This window comes from Copadichromis virginalis, linkage group LG6 (assembly GCF_057382275.1).
Source record: "Copadichromis virginalis isolate Kocher_CV1m ecotype Utaka linkage group LG6, C_Virginalis_male_GT1.1, whole genome shotgun sequence".
NCBI classification, from domain to species: Eukaryota; Metazoa; Chordata; class Actinopteri; order Cichliformes; family Cichlidae; genus Copadichromis; species Copadichromis virginalis.
In genome coordinates, this window is record NC_140623.1 from 25857447 (window position 1) to 25882209 (window position 24763).

At 40.0% G+C, this 24763-nt stretch overlaps 1 protein-coding gene across 1 annotated transcript in view; it reads right to left on the reverse strand.

Annotated features, from left to right (window-relative positions):
* The window catches only part of LOC146707890 (uncharacterized), a 49913-nt gene that overhangs the window by 6202 nt on the left and 18948 nt on the right, over window positions 1-24763 (reverse strand). Inside the window, exon 2 of the mRNA XM_085459471.1 lies at window positions 537-1694. Within this exon, the coding sequence (XP_085315597.1) occupies window positions 537-1689 (1153 nt within the window). The 5' untranslated portion in view covers window positions 1690-1694. The remainder of the gene's footprint in view (window positions 1-536; window positions 1695-24763) is intronic.

Here is a 24763-nt window from a genome sequence, read left to right on the forward strand (position 1 = left end):
TTCTTTTTTGCATAGGTCTCAATGACCAATGACCGTAGAGGAATGGAGGATTAAACTGGTAAAGGATTCATGTTTGTATCAATGTACTCAGAGTAGAAATGTCAGATTTTCTGAGCAAACAGAGCAGGACTAGCCAGTGTTAAATATTCTTATTTACATTATAGGGGTTTTCGGACATAGTCTAGTAACCAGCCTTTTTTGTTGCACTAAAAGCTGTTATAGTCCTAATTTAAGGTCTTTAAGTATGTTATGATGCACACAATGCAATGCTTAACCAAATCTGCTGAGTCTTATGCAAATGCAATTTTAAAGACCATGGCAGTTTTAAGTTTTTGTGACCCAAATTATGAGCTGGTTCTAGATATTCTGCATTTCACATATTTAACAGAGACAGATGAACTAAGATTAAAGTTAATATGACAGATAAAACTTACTCTGTCTAAAAGATGAAAGATTATAGACTGAAACCTTATTTCTTAGTGTAGGTTACACTTCAGTTCCTGTGCATTTTCTACATTTTTGCAACTCCACCTCACCTTGATCCTTTTTTGTACTGTCAATTGAAGTCTCCGAAGCAAGCTGCTCCTCTTCTGCTTCTTCTTTTTGGCCATCTCTTTTATTCACGAGCACCACTGATTTCCTCTTGATCACACTCTCTCCATCTCTGTCATCTACTTTTGCTTCCCCCACAGTTGTACCTCCTAATTCTACCTCTACTGAAGCTCCTTCCTCCACTAAATGACCTTGTTCTTGTTTTTCTTCTGGTCCATCTGGCTCTTTAGCTATGTTTACATCTTCCTCCTCAAGTATTGGCTCTCTGACTGCAGTTTGTGTGGCTTCTATCTGATAATTGTCCAAAAGCAGCGCTATTGTCTCACCTGCTGTTTTGTCTAGCCAAGTTTCTTTCTTATCTCCTATTTGTTCCACATCAGCCTCTCCAAGATTGAGTTCAGGCTCTCTGTGTACTGCCACCTCCTCAACATCCAGAGTTTCCTTTGTCTCCTGTATTTCTGTTAGTGTTGCACCTTTTTCTTCTGACAGCACAGCCTGATCTTTGTTGTCCTCCTGAACTTTTGCCATTACAGCTGAATCCTCTCCTGTCTCGTCTAAAGTGGCTCCAACTCCTTCTACAACCTCATCACTGAATTCAGTTCCTAGAGTCTCATCAATAACCCTCACAGTGTCTGCTTCTCTGACTCCAGTTTCTACACCTGCTGTGGTTTTCTCCACAGATCCAGCTGCTGTTTCATGCTCTTCCATGACAACTCCTCTATCAGTTACATCTTCAGATGCATCCACCCCTACTTCATCCTGCTTCTCTTCAACACCAGCATCTTCTTCACTGATGCCCATATTTTCATCCTCCACTTTCTGCTCCAGCACTTCTGCCTCAAAGTCAGCTTCTTCCTCAGCTGCTTTCTGGACTGTGCCCGGATCCACTTTTGCATCACTCCCTCCATCCGCTTGTCCGAGAGCAACCTCCACCACCTTCTCCAGCAGTTGTTTCAGCACTTCCTCTGTCCTACGACCCTCCACTTGCTCTGAGGCTTCCTGCACAGCTTGCTGCACCTCCTTCAGGCTAGGAGGGGACAGTACTGCTGGTGCCACCCCTGCAGAGGTTAACTCTGGTTCCTGTGGTGAGGTCCGTCCATAGTGGGTGCCCTCAGTGGAGGACTGGATAGACGTCATCAGACCTAAGGACACAGTGAACAAACGGGAATATAGTACGTTTAATGACATTTAATTTTTTTTTTGATAGTGATGAATATTGATAATTTAATATACCTAAGGACTAGTTACTACATCTTTGTATATAATATGCATGACATTTTCACATGTAATGAACATATAAAGTATATGTGGTAGCATTATCTCAGATTGCCAGTGAATCAAATCTAAACACATCTATTTATACTTGTTCCTTCACTTTGTCATACTATTATTTATTCATTTTGTAGATTATAGTTAATTAAACTAGTGGTTTGGAATCAGTAAGCAGTTGTGACTCGTTCATCAGAACATCTCTGTATACATAATCACACCTATCTACTACCTCCCTACCTTGTATTATTAAAACCACTAGGAATCCTTTCAAAGCGCAGTACTCCATGTGTACTCCAAATGTGTACTCCAAAGCAATCACAGTAATTTCCAGGAAGATCCTTTTAATGTCTTTTGTTTCTAGAAATCTTGCTCAAAATGCCAAGTGTGAGTGTGTACACCATCACAAGACATACACTGAGACTCCGGATGGTTGGACTGCAAATACCCAAATGGAGTGTGATCCCAGCAGGTGACGAAGAAATGAGGGAGGGTGGAAAACAAACATTGCCATGTTAAATATTGTCACCTCAAGGTTTCTCTGTACCACCAGGTGTCCCTATGGTGTCGTTAGATGAAGTAGCACCGCAGCGCTAAATGGTTTTGAGGCTCTTACAAGGGTTGTGGTGAAGCATGGACGGCATGTCACACACACAGTGAACTCTGGAGGAGCAATTATAAGGAGAGTGTGAGTGATGCAACCATTTAGGCCTGAAACAGTGCTAGAGAAAGCAGAGCTGAGTTGGAGCCCAAAAGACTACAAACAAAATTTCACAATATTTAAAAATATTTAATGAGTTAGTTTACAGAGTGAAAAAAATCCCTTATGTTACCAGGTTTTTTATTATATAAAGCATTTGTTTCTACTAAGATGCCCAGTTCTCTGTTATCAGTCCGATGTGCACAGCTAGGATGTCGAACAGCACAGTGATGCCTTATGGTTTCCTATTGTTGCATCTAGGGTGTTTCTATTCAATCTCTTGATTGCATGATTAGTGTGGAAATCCAAGGAAATTGGAAGCAGGTGTTTCATTAATTGGGTTGTTTCTGTGAATGCACATAGTGTATGGCTAGAGGCAATGAAAAATCCCTAGGTGGGTTTTTTTATGCAGTTTATTTATATTCATGTCTAGGTTAGCATCACAGAGGCACTCCAAGAGCACCAAACACCCACTTGGATAGTTTTGTTTTTTATATGCATACAGTCATTGAAGTAAGCATGCATATCCATATTGTAAAAGTACAACAGCCGAATAAAGTAACCAAACATTGTTCTGTTACTACACCTAGTTTATCACATGCTACCTCCATATATCTAGGGCTGCTTAGGTTGTCCACCTCTATGTTACAGACAGCAATATCTCAGGACTTTTTGGATGGTTGGATGCATGTAAAGCTTGACTGTGGTGATCAACAGCCATTTGTGTCTTTCTATTCATGCATGCATCCTAATGACTTTGCTTGCCTCTGATGTTCTCTATTGACATTAGGAGATTCAGATTTATGTCTTTGAGTAAAGAGACAAATAATCTACAGTGACCAACTAATTTATCGGATGACCATCAAATTTTGCTAATGCTTGAATTTGTTCACTGTGCTTTGCAAACTATAAATGCAAAACGGTCAAACTTTCTGATTGTAGCATGCTGATGTCAGTGCCATAGCTCAAAAAACAGCACACAGCACTATGTCTGTGAAGTTTGTTAGTTTCAAACTGAGATCAATCATTAGTAAATAGTAATCTTAGCTGAAGAAATAAGACCAATGTACTGCCTAAGAAGACAGAAACATGACCAAAAAAACCCCAGCAAATCCAAGTCAATGAGATTTTGATGAAGAAACCTTCTGCTGCTCTCTTGACCCAGTGAGAAGGGTCACCACAGCAGTTTTACACCAGATCTCCTTGCTTACACAACCTGAAAGGGGATTTGCATCTCTGGCTGGAATTGAACCAGCAACGTTTGCTTTCCAGGCAAATGTGTAAACACCACACTATGGAGCATATTCAGTGTGGTTTGGATTATATGACATCGTATGCACTTTCCATCTTTACACTTTAAAATAAGCTGAGTAATTTCATTAGCACAATTTATCGTCATGCTAGATTTTCGCTATCATCTCAACTTTGGTAGCATGACTAGAGCCATTCACTAAACATAAATACCTCTATTCATTCACCCCCACGTCAGTGTGTACTGGAATGTAACATTTTTTTTACCCCACCGCGACACAAGAACACATACCACCACCACCCCCATTCCTCGACCTCTGTAAGAAAAAGTAGTGCCTTTGATAGCTCATACCGTAGCTGCATTGTGATCTGCCTAATAATAGTAAGACTTCTGGGAAGCTTTAATGTATCTTGCTTTTCAATGAATCATCTGATCCTCACCAAAGGCTACACTGATTCTTTCACCACAGGACCAGCATGGCAAAATGATAAATTCCTGTCATCGAACCAGCAAGATTCCTTCATCTACAAGTTTATTATCTTTCAGACTCATCAGTCTATTGGTCTGTTCTGAGTTATGAAACCAAATATGGATATAATCATGTTTTTTTTTTAAAAAACAAAACAAAACATCATTTTATGATAAGAATGTGTCAGTGGAATTCTCTGTAGTTCTTTGTGTTGCTTTTGAAGCCACATGTAGTGCTGCGCAGTGCTCCCTGCTTCATTTTGATTTTCTTGACAATTCACTGCCAAATCTGCACTTCTGCATATTAAAGACACTCTGTGTCAAAACAAACCAGAGATAGAAACTGAGACTTGGTTGCTTCAGAGGAGCAAGAAGACATAACTCAATTGTTTTGTTCTCTGCTTTCTTTGTTTAATGCTTTTAAAGTCTCTTCAACTTTTACTTTCTGATCTCGCTCGCTCTCATTCGTGACTCCAGGAGATTTGGTCTGAAAGGTTAATACAGTCACATGAGCTTCACACTGTGCTTTGTGCTACCAGGCAGTAGCACCTCATACTTAGCTTGTGACTAAGTCTGGGAGAGGGGGATTATTACCAAGATGCATACTGTATGCATCCTAACACATATGTCTGATAAGTTTGATGATAGCTTAAAATAAGACAAATAAATGTGGGCAAGACACAGGTGAAAGCAATCACCTAAAATCAAACCAAACGATGTAGAAAAGGATAACAAGCAAAAGCTAACTCACACATGAAACAGGAGGAACACAAACTTGTCTTACTAAACCACAAGAAAACCATGACAAGGCAAAAAATGAAATTAGATCTTTATTAATGTGAATGGTCAGTGACCCATAGTTGACACTGTCCCTATTTATGCAACGGATTTCCCCGAAGGTGAATAAAATAGACCTTATTCTATTATTTTATCTTATTCCTGTCATCTTACCAAAGGGAAACTCTAGAAAGTGCACAGCCTCTGAAGCTGCTCTGTGTTTAGGGCTGAGGGCAGCAGCACCTTGTGCAGTGCTGTGAGTGCATAAGAGCTGCTATCTGTATTTTGCATGTCAGTGTTGGAATTTCAGAGGCGGTCTCTATGAAGAAAGGGCAGTGGAGGTGAGGAAACCAACATTAGCCTCTACCTACACTAAAATGACCCATTTGTTAGCAGCAGAAGTACTAGAAAACAATCACTTTAAGCACATAGCACGCAGTTTTATGTGGTTCTATATTGTTGATTTGAACAGAAAAGACTTACAGATTTCAATCATTCACAGATGTATATTAATTTCGCATCAAAAACGTTAACAAAAATGCTCAAGAAGCTTTTTCTTTAAGAAAACAGTGTTTTAGGCTTGAGTCATTGACACTTAAAAAACCGATCAGAACATAAGGTCATTATTGTCAGGTCTACATTTTCAGATAGATGTAGCTCCACTCTAGGCTGTATCATTTTTATGCAAGAAAACAACAGCAGCACTGTAGACTCCCTAATGAGTGTCATGCACATAGAAGGAAAACAATGAATTTACTAGTTTTGAGACATTTGCCACATGTAGGCGAACCACGATCAATTTTTTTTAAATTTGTGTCTTTCTTTTGTGTGTGTGCGTGTGTGTGCGTGTGTGTGTGTGTGTGTGTGTGTTTTACAAATATTTTATGTCATTGTGGGAAAGGATTTGTCCTCCCTTATTTCCTGGAGTGATGCACTTCTTCAAAATATGTGGTCAGGGTCAAAGAAAATATTTTTCTAAAATGGAATGCACTTGCCCTTAAGCAGGTAGAATAACTGAAAACAATGAAGTGAAATTAAGACAAAAAACGAGCCCATGATTTTTCACAGTACTTCATTTATTACACCATTAAGCTACACAGTCTAAGCATGTAGTTGACTCCTGCATCATCTCTCCCAGCCCATGGAAGACAAACTAAACAACAAAGAAATGGATAACATGTGAAATGACTAGTATGAAATAAATCTGAATTGTTATATTATCAGAATATTTACAGTTGCTTTTGCATGTCATAAACGGTTCAAGTAAGTAACGTTAAAGTTGATCTTAAGTAGTAAAAAACACCAGTTATACAAAAGACAACAATATGCTGAACTTAAAAAGACTCAAGATGTTTGGGGAATGTAAGCTTTGATTTGCTTTCTTGTGTGAATATATTTTCCACATTACATCAGGGAATTCCCTGAAGCGGAGTGCCAGCAGGATCACACCGAGACTAGATGCTCATTCAGAGCAGGGCATCATGCTTGAATCATAGGTTAGTGTATCACAGGTTAGTCATAGTTAATCTTCCGTATGATTTTTCACTCGGTCTGGAAGTACTTACCATACCGAGTACAGATCTGGAGATAAACAAACATTTTGTCGTCTAAATAGAACAATGCTTTTGACTGACATTGCAGGGAATTGTTTGAATTTCTAAGTCATTCCCGACACAGGGAGGCGTTCCATTTCATCAAATCTTTTCCTCTTCTATCTTTTCTCTGCCTTTTCTCCATTCTCTCTCTCTCCGTCTCTTCCCTCTGTTTCGCTGTCTGTAGTTTCAGGAATTTTTCAAAAGGATGTTCACCAAATATCTAGGACATCTTTTTGGGTCACCATTAAAATGATCCTCCAAACTTGTAAAGCATGTGGGGAAGTTACCTTTTTTTTTCCTTTTTGCATATATGGAGATCTGAGCCTTCCTGCCGACACAAACAACAACAACATCAACCAGTACCAACAACAGAAATAACGTATGCTCTCATTATTATTCCTATTTAGAGTTCTAATTTATTCGGCCTTAGTGGGGAACAGCAGTTTCAAAGGAAAAACCATGAAGAGTGCCTTGTTGATAAGGCACGAAAGTTAAGTCAAATTATTCAGCCTTCCCCTCTGTTTTTTCCCCCTCTCGTTTTCTCTCACTCATGAAAACACAAGCACACACTCTACATGCACACATCACTCAGCATCCCCACTTCAAGCGGTGACAATTTACAATTAATTAGAGAATCCATATTTTCTTGCTTGTTTATGCTTTTGCAAACACTCTATGATCTGCAGCTCAAAGCAGAGCAGCGAAGACAGAAGCCCAAAACCTTCCCCCGTCAGCTCCATATGCTTGGAACGTGCTTTATCACCCAAAGATTGACAACCCAATATGAACTGCCAAATAAAACATCCCAGTCACTCCCCCTCATAAATGTACACCCAACAGCAGAGTAGAGCCCCACTAGTGATTAAGTCATCACTCATTTTGCTTTCATTTTCAATTGTTGTCTTATTTCTGAGAGGGGGATCTCTGACTGGAGCTCACTCGAATGTGGTTTACACTCGTGGTTAAGACATCTCACCCAAAGTGCTCACACATGTATCTTCAGTGCGAGCACTTTGGGTAAGAGAGAACTGCAGGGAGGAAGAGGGAGTTCATTTTCAACTGCTTTCAGCCAGTGCTCGCATATGCTCACACCATTGTCTGCCAACATACAACAGAGTTTCTTTCTCTTTCTGTGATGTTAAAAAAAGAAAAACAATACCTCCCTGCACACTTCTGCTTCTCCTTCTAAATGGAACACTTATATAAGGCACCATTGTGGATTACATAAATATCTCAAAGTTATCAATATTTCATCCTCTGTGCGTTTGATGTGTTTAGTAATTGGATATTTATGTTGTGGGCTTCCTCTCTCAAACTCCCCATTGCACTTTGGTATTTGTGCACATGCGTGTACGTATAGTACATCTCTAGCTGCACTGTATAGGTGTGTGTTTGTTTTCATGTATAATGCATGTGTGCGTCTGCATGCCAACATGCACCAGCAAGCATATATTTGTTGTTGTTGTTGTGTGTGGGCGTGTGCATGCGTGTTGTTTCCTCCTTTTGCTTTTGGAATTTTCTTGGAAAGAAGGTTGACTTAGTGGTGAATTCATTGGAAAGAACAACTGCAAAGTGCGTGTGGGTACAGATGTTTGTGCATCTGTTTCTATGGCACTCTGAACTCTCTGTAATTTTAGACAGGTAAAGTCAAGGAGGCCACCCGGCAAGACAAAGCAAAGCCTGCGAGAGAGCGTGCCTCTCTCTCTATCTGTGTGTGTGTGTGCATGTGCATGTGCGTGTGTGTGTATTTTGTTTTTTTCTGCTCACGGTGGGATGGTCAAGTAGAGGAGAGGACTGGGAGGTTTGTCTGTCTCACTGTGATGTCTCCCGGGGGCAGAGAAAGCTGGTTGTTCTTCTTTGATGAAGACAGAGAACAAGGACAGAAGAAAAAAAGGGGGAGGAGAAGAGGAGGAGAAGCACTAGCATGGGACTCCTTAGTGGGAACTTGAGTCTAATTAATGTTTCACAATCTTGACAGCTAATGTGACAAAAGAACTGTCTGTGTTTAGAAAGTATCTGACAAACCATTTAAGGACTGATCTAGGTACAGCGTAACACCGAGTGGTGGCTGGCAACCGAATGAAATATCAGAAGGAAAAGGGTGAGGGAGGAGCACTGTGCCGCGTTATTATGTGTGCAAGTAACGGCAGACGTATCTAGATGTAATTCCCTTTTGTCACCAAGCGAGGGAGCTGTTGGGTTTGATTTCAGATATCCCAAAGGAATAGCAGGACTAGCCTGCCAAGACAAAAAGGAAAAGAAAAAAAAACAGAGATGGGAACAGAGAAGGGAGGGAGGGAGAAACAGTGAGACAGAGAGGGAGAGGAAGCAAAAAGGAGACTGACTAGTACCTTCACAGTCCATTACATCACTGTTCTCTATGAGAATACTCCTCTCTAGCTTACGTCAGTGGGAAAGACTCCAATCACACTTCTGGTACAGGAGCAACACCTTCATCATGTCACAAATCCAGTCCTAGACTGCTGAAGCTACAGACCTAACAGTGGAGGAGATGTATGGCACACCTTCTATGCTTGTGAGATTTCGTGCTTTGGCATTCAAAATCCATAAAGATGTTAAGGATAGTGTCGCTTAAAGGACTGCATTAAGCGGGGTTGGTAAACATAAGAGCAAATGCAGCTCCTCATAGCTATTCTGGTGTTGACAGCTTTACTGCTCATCAGACTAACAGCACCTCTGCCCCACTGCTGATGTGCCTGCTTACCTGCCTGCCTCCTCAGCAGTTCAGCAAAAACTTGTCTCAAAGTACCAGAGAGAAGGGGAGAGGAAAAAAAGAGGCAGCACCAGAGTGCACAACTGAGAGTTGATATGCAAAGGGGAACGTGATGGCACATATAGGTATTATTATGAGCACAGGTGTGACACATACATGTAAATGTGGTTGGGGGATACAGCCCCCGTATGTGTGAGCTAATGATTCCAAACACTCTTCCTTTGTGAAAGGAGCTTAGTGCCTGGAGGTCCCAGATAACCTGTTTGTGTGTTTTTTGCTGTGGCTGCGGATATTCCGGTCTTATCATCAATCATTAGACTTTCTCACTGGCTGTTTGAATCAAGTTTACCCTGCTGTGAACACATTTAGTGTAACAGGATCTCTCTCTGTGTGTGTGTGTGTGTGTGTGTGTGTGTGTGTGTGTGTGTGTGTGTGTGTGTGTGTGTGTGTGTGTGTGTGTGTGTGTGTGTGTGTGTGTGTGTGGGTTTGAGTGAGTGCGCACATGTGTGAAGGTCCTGCTGTGAACGCAAGTACAGCAGCACTCAGCACTGGACATCACAGCAGGCAGCACCTGAGAGAGATTGAGAAAGTGTGTGGATGCATGTGTGTGAGTGCGTGTGGTTGGAAAGGGCTGCTTTATGAAAAGGTGATGGGTGGGGAAAGAGGATAGGAGAAGGGAATGAGAGTGCATTCACCACTGAGAACCTAACAGAGCTGTGCGGTAATGCTTGAGTTACATATGGTGCATCGTTCCACAGGCACACATGAATACACATACACCTACAGTCTCAGTCCAGGTGCAGTGGCTGGTGTCTGCTTGTGATGAACCATCTACTCCCAGGCAAAAATAGGTCAGACAGCCTCAAGGCCTCTAGAGTAAGGAAAGCTGGCCCTTTCTGCAGCTCTGTCCACGTCATGCACGCTCCCACACACGTTACATCAGGATGCTCAAAGTGTAAATTATACTCAGCTTACAAGTATACAAAATTAACTTGCTCCCTCATTTGGATGCAAAATCCATAACTGCACTCATGCTGTCCTTGTGTCCTTTCACTGTCTCCATCACTGTCTCTGCAGCCGGATAAGGAATCCTCGTCATCTGCACACACACACACACGCACGCCTGTGTATAACAGCGTGCATTTACTATTTGCTTGCCACCTGTCAGGTCTAAATGTAAGTACAAATACAGTAAGTACTGTGACAATTTACAGTTTTTCTCAAATGTTAAAACACAAAAGCCAATCCTGTAACCCAAATGACCAGTAGTCTAAACACATTTACTAAATGTAGCCACCATATTCCAGTACCATAAACACATGTCACATGAAGACACAATTCACAAAACACAACCCTCTGTACTCATAAATCTAAACACATTTTTCCTTGCTAAAACACATGTTGCAAAACAACTCTGCTCATATCCTCAAATGAAAGCCCATGTGATGCAAAATGCTTGCCACAGTCACCAATCTTTGAACACAGGGAACACACCTGGCGTCATTCACTACACACAGTGACTCAAAATTGAAGACACTTGTTGCTAATGCTGTACCCACATGTAAAAGCAAGTTCAGAGTGCACAGTATGCTGAAGGTTCCAAACAAACACAATGGATGAAGGCAGAGTCAGGGGAAGAGGAATTTGATGCAGAGGAGGGAGAAGAGCTGGCCCTGGAAGAAGAGGAGCAGGCCAATGAGGAAGAGGAGTTCAAATGAGAGGAGGAAGAGGAGCAACCAACGAGGAAGAGGAGAAGGCCAACATGGGAGAGGAGAAGGTCCAGGAGGGAGAGCAAGACAACCTCGCACCATCATTACGGACGAGATGCGAGCAACAGCTCAGCGACATGATGCCGCACAGTGATTGTGGTGTGTGTGTGTGGTGTGAATAACGTAAATAAAAAAACTTCACACCCTGTTCATGTTTTCAAGATTACTGTTGTGTGCAATAGATTCTGTTTTTGCATTGAGTTGTGTTACAGTAGTGTACGTACATGCAGGATTTTCTATAGATTTATACTACTCATATGAAACTCACAAATCTAAATGCCTAATCCTCTGCAGAGATCTACGACGATCCGTTACTGTATAGCTTCTAAAATATGCATTGGCAGTTATGAAACAAAGAACCTTCTCACAAATTGAGCATTGTGTTTTCAATTGTTTTGCTGTAGTGTGTAATGCTGTGTATAGTGTTTATAGTTTTGACAGCTTCGAGCTGCTCTCTTGGTGTGGGAGTTTGAGTTTTGCAGTGGGAAGGTGTGGTTGTGTTTATGTAGCTTTAGAGAAGGGTGTTGTGTTTGGACATTGGGGGACCTGGTGGTAACGTTTGTGAAATGTGTTTTAGCATTTGAGAAAAACTGTAATCACAAGGCAATACAAAACATATAAGCACAGCCCCTTACCTGTCAAGTACCTGTCACTGCTGCAAACATAATATTATTACTTATTAATATTCCAGTGGGAGAAGGATTTGTTGTGCTTAATTACAGGCTTTTGGCTGAAATTGGCAGTTAAAAAATACAATTAACATAAAAATACTGTGTTATTATTAAACATGTTAAATAATTCGTCACATCAGGAGACCTGGTTTGCAATGATTTGCATTAAAGATTGTGGTTATACAAACTAATGACACGTGTAAGTATACAATTTGCATGCAAGTATATGAGTGAAAAGAATCTAGCCATGCAAACTCGCAGTTGGGCAAACACTCCCATGCTTTGGAACAACCATTTAAACCTGACAGCCTACAGAATGGCTGAATGAAAATAAAACAATACAAAATGATCAAAATATGATTTGCTTATCAGCATGTGTACTGATAAAGTAAAAAATCATGAAACCTGGAAGAAAACAACTCTTCTCGGTGTCAGGATTCATATTTGAAAATACCCGTGAACAGACAAATTGCAAGTGTATCAAGTATAATATGTTGGTTGCAATCTTTTGTTTTTATCCTTATGTATTTTTGCATCCATCCATCCATCCATCCATCCATCCATCCATCCATCCATTTTTTAACCATTAACTAGAAAGAGGTAGGGACAGATCGGCCTGGACAGGTCACCAGTCTATCACAAGCCTAACCTAGAGAGGCACTCTGGAATTAACAGCACTGACAATTAACAAAATAAGTTTTTATAAGCACTTAAATCAAACATGTTAATGTTAAAATATATTTATTGTTGTTTTTCTATAAACTTTGCAGTTGAAAAAAACAAAAAATCAAAATACAAAAATGAAGCACATTGTTGTTGGTGGTGTTGTTGCTTATTAAAATGCAAAATTATAGTTGTTTGCTTGCGTTCTTGAAGAGAAAAATGTATTTTTTTGGTTGAATATTGCGCTTGGTTAGTTTCCGACTTCTCTGAGAAGTCCAGTGTGCCGGCTCACCAATGGTAACCACTGCAACACATTATCATGCTTTCATGTAATTATCTTATCCAAAAATAAATTTTTAACTTTAAGTCAATGACTTGTGGTTTTGTGGCAGTTTAAAATGATAATTTTAGAAACTTAACCCCTTAATTTCAAGTGTATCATATTTGATAGAAAAAGTTTTTGTGAGTTATTGTGACTTGTATATCATCCGTGGGAGTTTTAAAGACATTTTTAAGCAATAATAATAATAATAGTAATAGTAATAATAAAATTTATTGTTTTTTTTAATAATAAATTGCAAAAAAGGCAGATGTATCAAACATGATGCAAATTAAAAACATGCAATAATGCAAGAAACATTCCTTTTAAATGCTTGATGGTTCAAGCTTTAAAGGATTAAATTGTGATTTAATCACTACTTATACAGAAAACAATTCAAAAGTGTACCGATGTTCACCAAATTCAGCTTTTAATTTCAAAATAATCAACAACACTCTGTTTATACAAGAATTTCTGTAACACCCACATTTCGACCTGCTGAAAGAAGTCAGCGACATTAGTCAACAACAGTTATATCGTGGTTTTAATGTGGTGTCTACTGGTCCGACACAGGCAAACTAACACAAACGCACAGACAGTGCCAAACCCCCTCTCTTTCTTTCCCTAGTCTCTGTATCTGGAATTGGGATTAGCACTTCTGGGTGAGGTATGGGAATGAGGCTTACCTGCAAGTTGGAGCCTAGTGCTCAGTTCCTCAGCAGAAGAGAAGGAGATTAGCCCAGCACGTAAACATTCTGGGATTACTCACTACCAAGGATTAATGGATGCATGCATTTTATGTTATGAAATTTATATACTCTCAAAGCAAGGGCCTTCTCCCTTCATGTTCATGCTGCTTACTTGCACTGAGATTACCCCAGCAGAGAGGTGGGGTACTTAGAGCCTTTCCAGTGTGGAAACTAACGGCAGGAGGATTAGTCAGCAAATCTAAATCGACACATGACAAACCGCTGCGATATCGCTCCTCCGTTCCTTATTTGAGTTGTGCTATTTTGTTTACTCACAGGTTGTGCCCATGTCAGTCAGTTTGTGGCTATTTGTTTGTTAGAATCAATACTGCTATTTTTTATTCTGTTTACTTGTAAGTTCTGCCCAGTCAGTGAGTCGGTGGCTATTTGTTTGTCCAGAATCAATATTTTTGTTACATCCTCACCTGCTAAGCAAAGCAGCTGCCATCACCGGGAAAAGACCTTATGTAACCACTCATGGAGTCCGCCAAAATGAACAGATGAGTTACTGTAGACAAAAACATATTTGTGTTTACGTGTGTGTGTGTGTGTGTGTGTGTGTGTGTGTGTGTGTGTGTGTGTGTATATGCATGTGCTCGCATGCATATCGCCAAGGTTTGCTCTCATTTCTGCAAGAGCCAAATCAGGGAAGGGCAGTATTTCGATGTGCCTCATTTGAAGTACAACTTGGAAATGTAATTGGTCTCCCGACACACACAATTGCATACAAACACACATATGCTTGGTCTTTAACTTGCTCATTCTGTTTTCCATGCCTTTGAACCCATCAGAATGCATTAGCCAGAGAACAAAGACTGTGTACTTTGGGTGATGTTGATTAGTCAATTACACAACAGGGAGCATGATAAGAAAACTCTGGTGGATCTCATGAATATAATGCCTCATTATATCCTCTACCAACTGTTTCTCTTCAGAGGGTTTCCCATACTTTTACACAGTACAACCTGTGTTTGGATAGTAGTGTAAGTGTCAAGTTCATGCTTTATTTAAGCATGTAGTCCAACATCACAATTAACAAACTTGCCCCAGGCGGCTTTGCAATTAACAGTGTAGTAATATGACAGCACGGGCAAAAAGACTGACAAAATATAGGTAAATTATAAACATGTATGAAAGGTATAACCCGGACAGCAGCACCTTTCAATGCTCCTTAGTTGCATTATTATTATTATTATTATTAATCAAAACAAGGTTTCTCGCAATCAAATTCTCAAAGCATTATAATTGCTTACTGAAATTTCCTCTCGTAGGAGAAGAAGAAAGGAAATAGTTTCCTTTCTGCAACAGCGGCTCAGTCACAGCAACCTAATAAAATTGTACAATAAAATACAATATGAGCTCATCTTTCCTGCAAATCTGTTTTTGGTCCCTGGATACATATCTCTTGACTATCTGTCAAATATTAGGTCAGGCATTTCAGAGGAGCCTTCTTGTTTTTCCTTATTCTCCAGCTTACTGAGGGAGACATGAAGGAGCATCTTCTCCCTGCTTCAGGTTTCAAAGAAGTGTTACAGCTATGCACTGGAAACAAAGCAAATGTTTTCATCTCGACTTTTAAGAGAACCTACTTGCTATTTATATCCCGTCACGAGCAGAGGAAAGATGACAGCGCTCTCATTTGCTGCTTTCTTTCTCTCTAAAATTCCTCTGATAAAAAAAGTAATCAGTCACTTTCTTTCCTCACAACAGCCCTCGCTGTTGCGTAGCGTTGGCACGACGCGCGTGTCAGTGCGCGTGTTGTATCTGCGCTTGTAAATGTGCGTGTGTGTGTCTGTGTGTGTTCTACTTGGATGACAACTTCAGCATATCAAAGGCAGATCACACATGTAACTTTGTGAAATACACAAATGCATGTTTGACATTACATTTCAAATAAAGTGTCATTAGAATAATATTGGCTAACAAAATGAGTGCTTTCTGAGACACTAGGCGTGAGGAGGATTAAAGTAGCAATTCTGCTGTTATGCTAAGAAGGGTGGGGAAACACAGAGGCTCAAAGGAGGAAACAGCGAAGTGAGGACAGAAAAGAGGACAGAAATATATAGTCTGACAGGTGGCTGACTTTTTCTGCAGTGTTCCTCCCTGAAAAAAATAATAGGCCACTGTATAAAGAAAGACATTTTTTTTAAATTGGTACATTACAAAAAATTATGTTGGCTACAGGTTTTACCAGTATCTCTGCATCTTTTCAAATACATACCCTGCTGATAAGACGGTATAGCTAAAGATAATGTAATTTTAGGAAAATGTGTGCTTTCACTGTTTTATTTTGAAGCTGAAGGGTCACAGATACAAACACTTCCATGAGCACAAACCAAGAGTAGCCTGTTGCAAAAGTCCTTGTACCGAGTGCTTCTTAAAATGTGGTAGGTGTCACAGTTCAGCTTTGTACTGTATATCATCCCTTCCACCTACATATGTCCTCACCTCAGTTGTCCTTACCTACCTGGCACAGCCCCCTCACATGGGGAACCCAATTCCCCCAATTACCTCCCCTGTTTATATACTGTTCTCTACTTGCCTGCTAATTTTCTGGACTTTCATAGTGCTTCTGTTTATTGCATTTTTCATTAAACCACTTAAGAATCATTCCTCCCTTGCTGGGGTTATCCATACTTGGGACCTAGTCCTTGCTTTACTAAATGTCAAGGGAGTGGAGGCACTGGGGTATCGAAACCTATCGTTACTTGATAACATAGTTCCTATAGCTATGATTGTACATGACTGAATAAGAAGGCTTTGTTGACAGCTCCTTCACTGTACTTAAGACATGTTTTTTTTATGGCTAAAATTACATTTCAACTAGATATCAGCATATCAGTATTATGTAAAACATTATGTACAGGTGGCATTCTTGATAAAAAATCACATTCTTGATAATATTATTCACACATTAAATTCTTTTAACTTGTTTTTCTACTAATTTATACAATGTTCCTATTAGTTTTGACTGGACCTCTTCTAAGGCAAATGAAAAGAAAAATTCAAGAAGAATAATCTCTGCAACAGTTACAACAATTAATAATGATTTTCCGGCCATTGAGTGTAACACATCCTCATATAATGGGATTAATTTAATTACGCTGTTTTCTGGTTGTTGCTTTGCCTCTGGGCTCCCTAACTGTTAAGTTCTCTCGCTCTATCTCCCCTTGAGGAGCTCTGTAGACTTAAAGATCACAGACCCTGAGGAGGATTTTAATGGGTGCAAAATGAGCATTTCTTTAGGCAACAACTCAACTTTCTCCCACTCAGTAACTTTCCTGGAGCATTACCTCCAAACCACCAAGTACTTCTTCGCTGTTGCTTACTCTCTTTGTTTCATGCAGTCCTTCCACCGATGCCCACATCCTGTCTTAATAGTAAGTGGAGAAGAGCTGGGAGTTCTTCTCATTGGAACTACCTCAAAGACCGTCTGCTGCTTAATTATCTTTAGGGTTTTGTGGTGTTTTATACTTCTTATAGACCCTTCACCGTAGAGGCAGTAATGCAGTATAGTGTACATACAGCTTAGAAAGTAGCCTGAAATAATATTGTTAGAGAGTGTCCTCTTTCAAAACTACAAACATGAAAGAACCCCTCTGGTCATGCAGACATCCCTGTAGTATTAAACATGATTGGCTAAATAATGTCATTGTGGTGTAGCATAGCTTTATAGCATCTGAGTGGAGACATAGATGAACAAGTATACTTAAGCCTCCAGCAAATGTTGGAGATGTTAGAGTTGTTAGATGTAGCGTTAGAGGCAAGGGCCCGTTTGCATATACACCTATTAGCCTTGGTACAATAACCTTAATCTAATATTATGCTGGTTCACCTTGTGCAGCCGAAGGCAATTGCAACCCACTGGGGCATATAGATGGAGTCTCTGGGGACATCCGTGGTGTGTGCCACAGTGATGTTCAATCAGGACTGAGATCTACAAGTCTTGAGGCCATTTTCCTGAGATGTTTTTATAGCATGGCTTTCCAATAAATATACAATAACCGTAAAATGTTTTCTCACATAAAAAAAACTGTAAAAACAAAATCAGAAAATATGGCATAATTTTATAACTATGTGATTTTTATTTAATAAGTAAATCAGAATCAGAACAATTTGATAATCCCTATGGAGATTATGTCAATCTACAGGCATTAAAGAAGTGGAAAAAAAACTTTAAACAAAAAGTAAAATAAGTATAGGTTCTGTAATTTTATGTAAATGTGTTTGTTAGATAACACATATCTTGTCTAATTTTGAAGTTTACAAACAAGATGTTAAATACATTTTTAACAAGTGTATAACATCTAAAGCCAACAACAAACTGTGGAAATCTACTTTTTACAATTGAAAACAGACATAATTACTTTAACTTCACACTGTACCTTATAATAACATTACTGACCAAAACTATTAAAATTACACACAAGTTATAGTAATAGAAATGGAAAGGGTACTATATGTGGACAGTACAGCCTCATGAATGCCAGGAACCAAGGTTATAGTGCGAAACTTTGCATATTAACTAGATGATAAATACTTCTATCTTCACCTTTTAGTAGTTGTAACATTGTGGCTGGTTGACATAGCTCTATGCATACTAAGAGAGACAAAGGTGAAGAGGTAAATGGCCTGTATTTATATAGCGCTTTACTAGTCCCTCAGGACCCCAAAGCCCTTTACACATCCAGTCATCCACACACACATTCACACACTGGTGAGACACTCTGGGGAGAGGCGAGGCTGCCGGACACTGGCGCTACCAGGCCCTCTGACCACCACCAGTAGGCAACAGGTGAAGTGTCTTCCCCAAGGACACAACGACCGAGACTGTCCAAGCCGGGGCTCAAACCGGCAACCTTCCGATTACAAAGCGAACTCCCAATTTACAAATCTCAGTACACATTTGTAAATCATATTTCACAGAAATAAACTGAAATATTTTTACACACGTCTCCATACAGATCTTCAAACATTTCTGTTGCATTAATCGCTCCAATGAGTTGGGATCAATAGCCATGAATTCTTCAATATGTAACCTTAGCTTAGCAACAGTGCGTGCACATGGCATGAGTGAGATATTGGTCACCTAACACTTATCAACAAAACACTACTAACTGCAACACACATACTATAACAGTAAAAAAACTTAAGGGTGTAGTTTGTGGGTGTGATCACCCGTGTGTACACCTGTGAGCATGGACGCGCTTGTTTTTTTTTTTTTTTAAAAGGTTCCTTCATGTAATGATCCGCTAGAGGGTGTGGGGGGGCCACAGCCCCGTCCTCCAGGGCATGAAGCAGGTATGGAGGAGATCAAAACTCCAGACATCCAGAGGCCCCCAGAACACAAGAGACCAAGGAAGACCAACAGAGGGGCAGCCGCGCCACTGTCCCAGAAAGAGCTGAGGAGAGTCCCAGATGAGGGCTCACTCAGCAGCCGCGGAGCAGAAGCCAGGGGGAGTTGCAGTGACGCGCCCGTGAGCTCCGCCGGCAGCCAGCCGTGCCTGAGTAACCGAGCCCCAGGCCGAGAGGCCGGGGGCACCCCACCTCCGAAGTGGCCCGAGCGAGCCCCAGGCTCCAGGCCCCGATAAGCGGTCGCCAAGGAGTGAGCCGGTGTGTACCTGGACGCCCATCCCCGGACACAAAGAACCACCAACGCACCGACGTCTGAGGGGGTCCGCCACTGGCAGGGGAAGTGGTGGTAGGGGGAGATAGGCCTCCAAACCTTGGAGGGCCTGAGATGTCCCCAGAGAGGTGGCGCCTGATACCCAACCTGACATATAGACACAGAAATACAGGCACACACATATACAAACATCCATTCCCACCCTCATGCTCTCATATGTACTTACTCCACACTCAACCAACGTGGAGACAGACATAAAGAGACGCTGTACACACGATCACACTCCCCAAGCGTCCTCTACAAACCGGGTCTAGGTACCCTTGCCCCTGGAGGGGGGAACTGCACCCAGACCCAGGTGATGTTACCCTTTTCCCTGCGGTGGGGGGAGGCAGACCGCCCCGACTCCGCAGCAGCAGGGAGGCCCCACACTCCAGACCACAGTCGGACGGCCAACTCCTCCTCCTAGCCCCCCCGCTCCAGCAGGTCGCAGAGAATGGGGGTGAGAGAAGACTCCAAACAGTAAAAAACCTAAAAGCCCTTCCTTCATTTACAAAAACGTTACATAGCTAAAAGTAGAATTTTCTGTATTCCATATTTCACCACCAGTGATATCAAACTGGCCGCAATACACACAGTTTACACGTGTAAGCTGAGGTGCACAATCTCATTTACAAATAAGAAACAATACTAGTAACCGAATTGTTTATTGAAAGCCATTAATGAGTCCTAGCATGGAGGACAAGGTTGGTATATAGGTGAGCTGTCACATACAGTCGTCATATCTTAACTGCTAAAATCACATTTGCTACACAGCAGGTGTCCTCCCCCATCTGCAGAAGGTTGTTGTTTTCCAAAGGAGTTTCCCATTTCTTCAGTCATTTCTGCTAATCCACTCGCATGCATTTTTTTTAAATTTAATCTGGACACTTATGGCCTCATAATGGTGCCTGTTACACTGGCACCCCTACAGCGCTTTGTGCATGTGCTTTATTCCATATGATATCTGCTAAAGCACAGCTGCTAACTTTCTCTCTGTTGGCACTTTTTTAGTTTCTCTTTCTGATCTGCTGGAAATGACGGCATGCTCAATTCCAGTAAAAGAAAGTTGGAGACACTGAAAATATGCAAAACATAGCATAATTTACTCTTAAAAAGTGATAACACAGATCAATCACTTGAGATCCTCAGTGGTGCTGCTTTTGCTTTTTAGCCCAACTTTCACTGATTTTTACTGTGCATAAAAACTCAGACAGCAACAGCACAGAAGCAATTAAACAACAACAAACTTGATCTACTGATGATCTGCTGGAGAGTCGAAGCATTTCACATTGTTTAATGCCGTTAGCCAGTGTGCAAGGGAGTACACATGCTAAAAATAAGCCCTCTAGCTTGTTGGCTCTGCTAATCCTGCTGTCCTGTTTCATTCATTAATTGCCTGTCCTTCAAAAAGATTAACAAGAGATCAAAATCAAAGACTGCTCTGCTCTGCTTGTTCTTCCTCTCATGTTAGACTGAGGGCAGACACTGCAGTGACTCGCTGTATCTCATCTTGAGCTACAAACAGGGTACAAGTACATGCTGCTAACTACAGTAGATATTTCTGCAACACATTACACAGGCATCCTTACCACAGCATCATTGCAGTTGCTTTTAGAAATTCTTCCCATTAAGTTTAATACTTTTTTTTGTGGTCATTAATTTTTAGAAGCTAAAACCAAAAACTACATAATATACACCAAAAATAGACATGTGGCTAATAGGCCATGTTTATAATGTTGGCATCATTATTATCCTTGGCAGAGATCATCTTTTATGCGCTATAATTTTTGGTTTGCAACAATACAACTATTCTACAGGGTGGGCCATTTATATGGATACACCGTAATAACATGGGAATGGTTGGTGATATTAAAGTCCTGTTTGTGGCACATTAGTATACGTGAGGGGACAAACTCCTCAAGATGGGTGGTGACCATGGTGGCCATTTAGAAGTCGGCCATCTTGGATACAACTTTTGTTTTTCCAATAGGAAGAGGGCCATGTGACACATCAAACTTATTGGTAATGTCACAAGAAAAACAATGGTGTGCTTACCTTTGTAAATATTATACATTTCTTTCACTGTATAGTGATTATATTGGATTTTACCATCACAGAGCTGTGGCAAGAACATGCAGCCTTCACTGGTTGTGTTTCAGTCCAACATACTGTTGTCAGGCAACAGAAGACAAATATGTAAATAAGCTGATGATAATAACTTTGGCCATATCTGTTAAGGCTAAATATTCTCTTCTGCAAAAGGGGTCTTGTAGCCACCAACAGAACATTTGGTGTGACATCCTTGTGGCTGACACATTTTAGACTTAGTTCGAAGAGGCATCTCTATCAAGTAAATAGCAACGACAGACTTCTGAGTCTTACCACAAGAGGTATGAGGTCTGTTCAGCAGCCAGAGCAAGTGCTATACACAGGATTCTAACCAGAAAGGTTTGTTTAGAGACAGTCTTCCTGATTTATAGAGGAGAAACACAACGTTATCTCCCAAAACAATAAAAAAAGAGTTGATTTTTTAAAATAAATGAACTACATTCATAGAATCAGACTCAGATGAATCTGTCATCTCTTATAAAGAGCTATGTGTGTTTTTCAAAATTTGTTGTTGTCTAGTTTTTATCTGAACTGTCTGACTGATTCTGATTGTTTTTTTAATATATATAATTTAGTGCAAAATTCAGATAAAATTACATTCATGTTTATGTTGACAAAAGGAGCCACAACCCTGAATTTTATTCATTATTAGACCCGAGCGGCTTCTCTCAAAATTAAAAAAACAAAACACTGACTGTTTTAATCATACCCTTGATCTTGTTCCCGTTTAGTGGTATTTCCTGAAAAACCATAATTATTTTGATTTTTTTTTAAATTATCCTAGAATTAACCAAAATTGAAAGAAATCATTACTTCTTTCAGAGAGCAGCTACTCTCAGTAAACGTTAAGCCCACACAGCTTGATTATCTTGTCTGAGAAATAAAGCAATTATCAGAGAAGTCTGACTCGTGGTGCAAGTCACCAATGAAAATCTAAAGATGACACCATGAAAGCACGTGATTTTCCAAATACACTATTTAAATTATTTACATCAAAACAATCCTCTCTCAAGCTAAGACTACTACTCATTTGTTTATTAGAATGATAGACGAATAATTAAAAATAATAATAATGTTGTTGCTATGTCTAAATGTCCTATTATTGATGGGGGTAAACAAAAATAAACCCTGGCTTCTTTCTAGGCTCTGTTGAGCCTTGCATTCCTTCAACTCAGTAGTTATGGCTTCACGAGTCAAATTTTAACCAAATACACCAGGAAATAGTTCATGCATACTATGTTGGCTAGACAAAATTGGGACTGTGTCACCATGGCAACCACAAACAAAGCAGCTGTAGTCTTTACTTACCCAGTATTTATACCTATCATAACCAAGTCATGTTTAGTCCTAAACCTAATCAAATGTCTTTTTAATAGCTAAAAATAAGATAATATAAATGATGTGTGAATATCTGTAACATGTACGGGTCAAACTTGTCTCGGGTGTGAGTGGTGAAATGATTTGCTCCACCACTGACCCCTCCATCCCAGAAAATGTGAACTTTTTTGCCTTTTTACAGTGGAAGATATTGATTTCGTGTACATGGACACGAATCAGTACAAATGAGACTGGACAGATGAAAAATCTTGTTCAGGGACATGAAAATGACATTGGAAAATTCATGTTTAGGAACATGTTACATTTGTGCCCAGAAACACAAATCAGTGGATTAGTGGTTGTGACTATTTCACAAACAGAGACTGCTTGCCCCATCTTATCTTAAACCCTCATTATCCCCATTGAGCTTTTGGCTCTAAGAGTGCAGGCTTAATTGTGCTGTATCCAAAGGTACAGTGTAGGATGAGCCTTCAGCTATCAGGCTCCTATCCTGCAAAACCGGCGCTCAGTTTGGTTTGCAAGAGACAGTCTCTCCCCCTCTAATTTTAGGATTAGGCTAAAACTTTCCTTTTTAGTTAATGCTGAATCGGGTGACAATTAACCATCCCTTAATTCTACTGCTATAGGCTCAGTCTTCTGGGGGACCTGCAGTAATGTACTGAGCACACTGCACTCCCCTCCTTTACACTCCTCATGTCACCTCATGCAGCTCTTTAACTTTTGTTTATGCTTTCTATGCATACTCGTTGCATGTCTTTAATATTGTAGCATCTTTAGCTTATAAAATTGAGAGCAATGAGAGGAGTGACGTGAGAAAAGATGGGATCAACTCAACTGAAGGTAAATTGGTTGTGGTTTTCTTGCTTCAAGGTCCAGGTTTGCCATGAATTTCTGAATTCCCTTTCGCCTTCTATTACAGCCCATTCAGAGGAAAATTTCAAGTCTGCAATTGTTGTGCAATGTCCAGACAGTCTTGCAGATCAGAGTTCACTTTAGTTCGACTTTGACTGTGATCCTTTGCTATTCTGAGGGAATCCTTTCTGGTTTTAATTAGAGGGCATTAATTAAATATCTGCAATCCTCCTATTATGTTATTACATTGCAGGTTTTTGGAGAAATTTAAAGGCAAAATATCAAATAGAATTTTACTAACAGCTTTGCAATAGCAATAAATTACTGGTGACATTTGAAAAAAGATGAGAGGGTAACTAATCATGACAAGATAATAATAATCATGAACATAGTGAACACAGTGAAACTTGCTGTCCTCAAGAGAAAGCCTTTCACATTCTTCCCACTCAGCATGCGTGTGTTGATTTGCTTCTTCAACTTGGCAACCACACGAAACATTTGCATGTTTATACACTATATTTGGTTATTTTAAATGTATCCTTTACTATTTGATAGCAAAATCCTGGTGTCTGGCCTGTGTTTCACACTTTTAGTGATGTAATGTTTAAAACATTTCCTTCCATTCAATCCAAAGTCAGATCTTTAGAAAAAGACTAGATGTTACTGGTACGTCACCTACTTTCAAAATGCACAGAGGAGAGGTTAAAGTCTGATGTGGTTAAATATTCAGCATCACTTGTAGTGTAAAGAACAATTTTCTTATTTGACAAAGATGTGTGAAGCATGAGTTCACACTCATTCTGACTTTATCTGCCAAACTATTACTGTGTCATGTATTGTTTTGTAAATCTGTGCCAGATTTGGGAAAAACAAATCCTCTTGGATTTCCTCAGAGCATAAAAATTGAGGCCTGAAAACAATATTAAACATTAAATCACATCAGTAGACTATTAAAAGTAAAGCATTGCGTGATTCTGTATTTTTGCAGTTATCTGCATAGAGCAGGAATTATATGTCATACTGCTAACCATATTTTTCACAAGCATATCAGCGCTCATATTATCTTTTCCCTCTTCAATGCAATGGGATTATAATTTTAGTACAACTTTGCTGTTGGCAATCCAAGACCATTTAACTAATCGAAGATTTAATGGCAGCTGTAATGTAGGACTGCTAAACTAATCCGCGTTAGGCATATTCAGCAATGAATTCAGCTACATCGTGGCTGCAGAAGTGACAGTAGCTAAGATAAAAAGCTTGTAATGCTTGTAATCCTTGAAA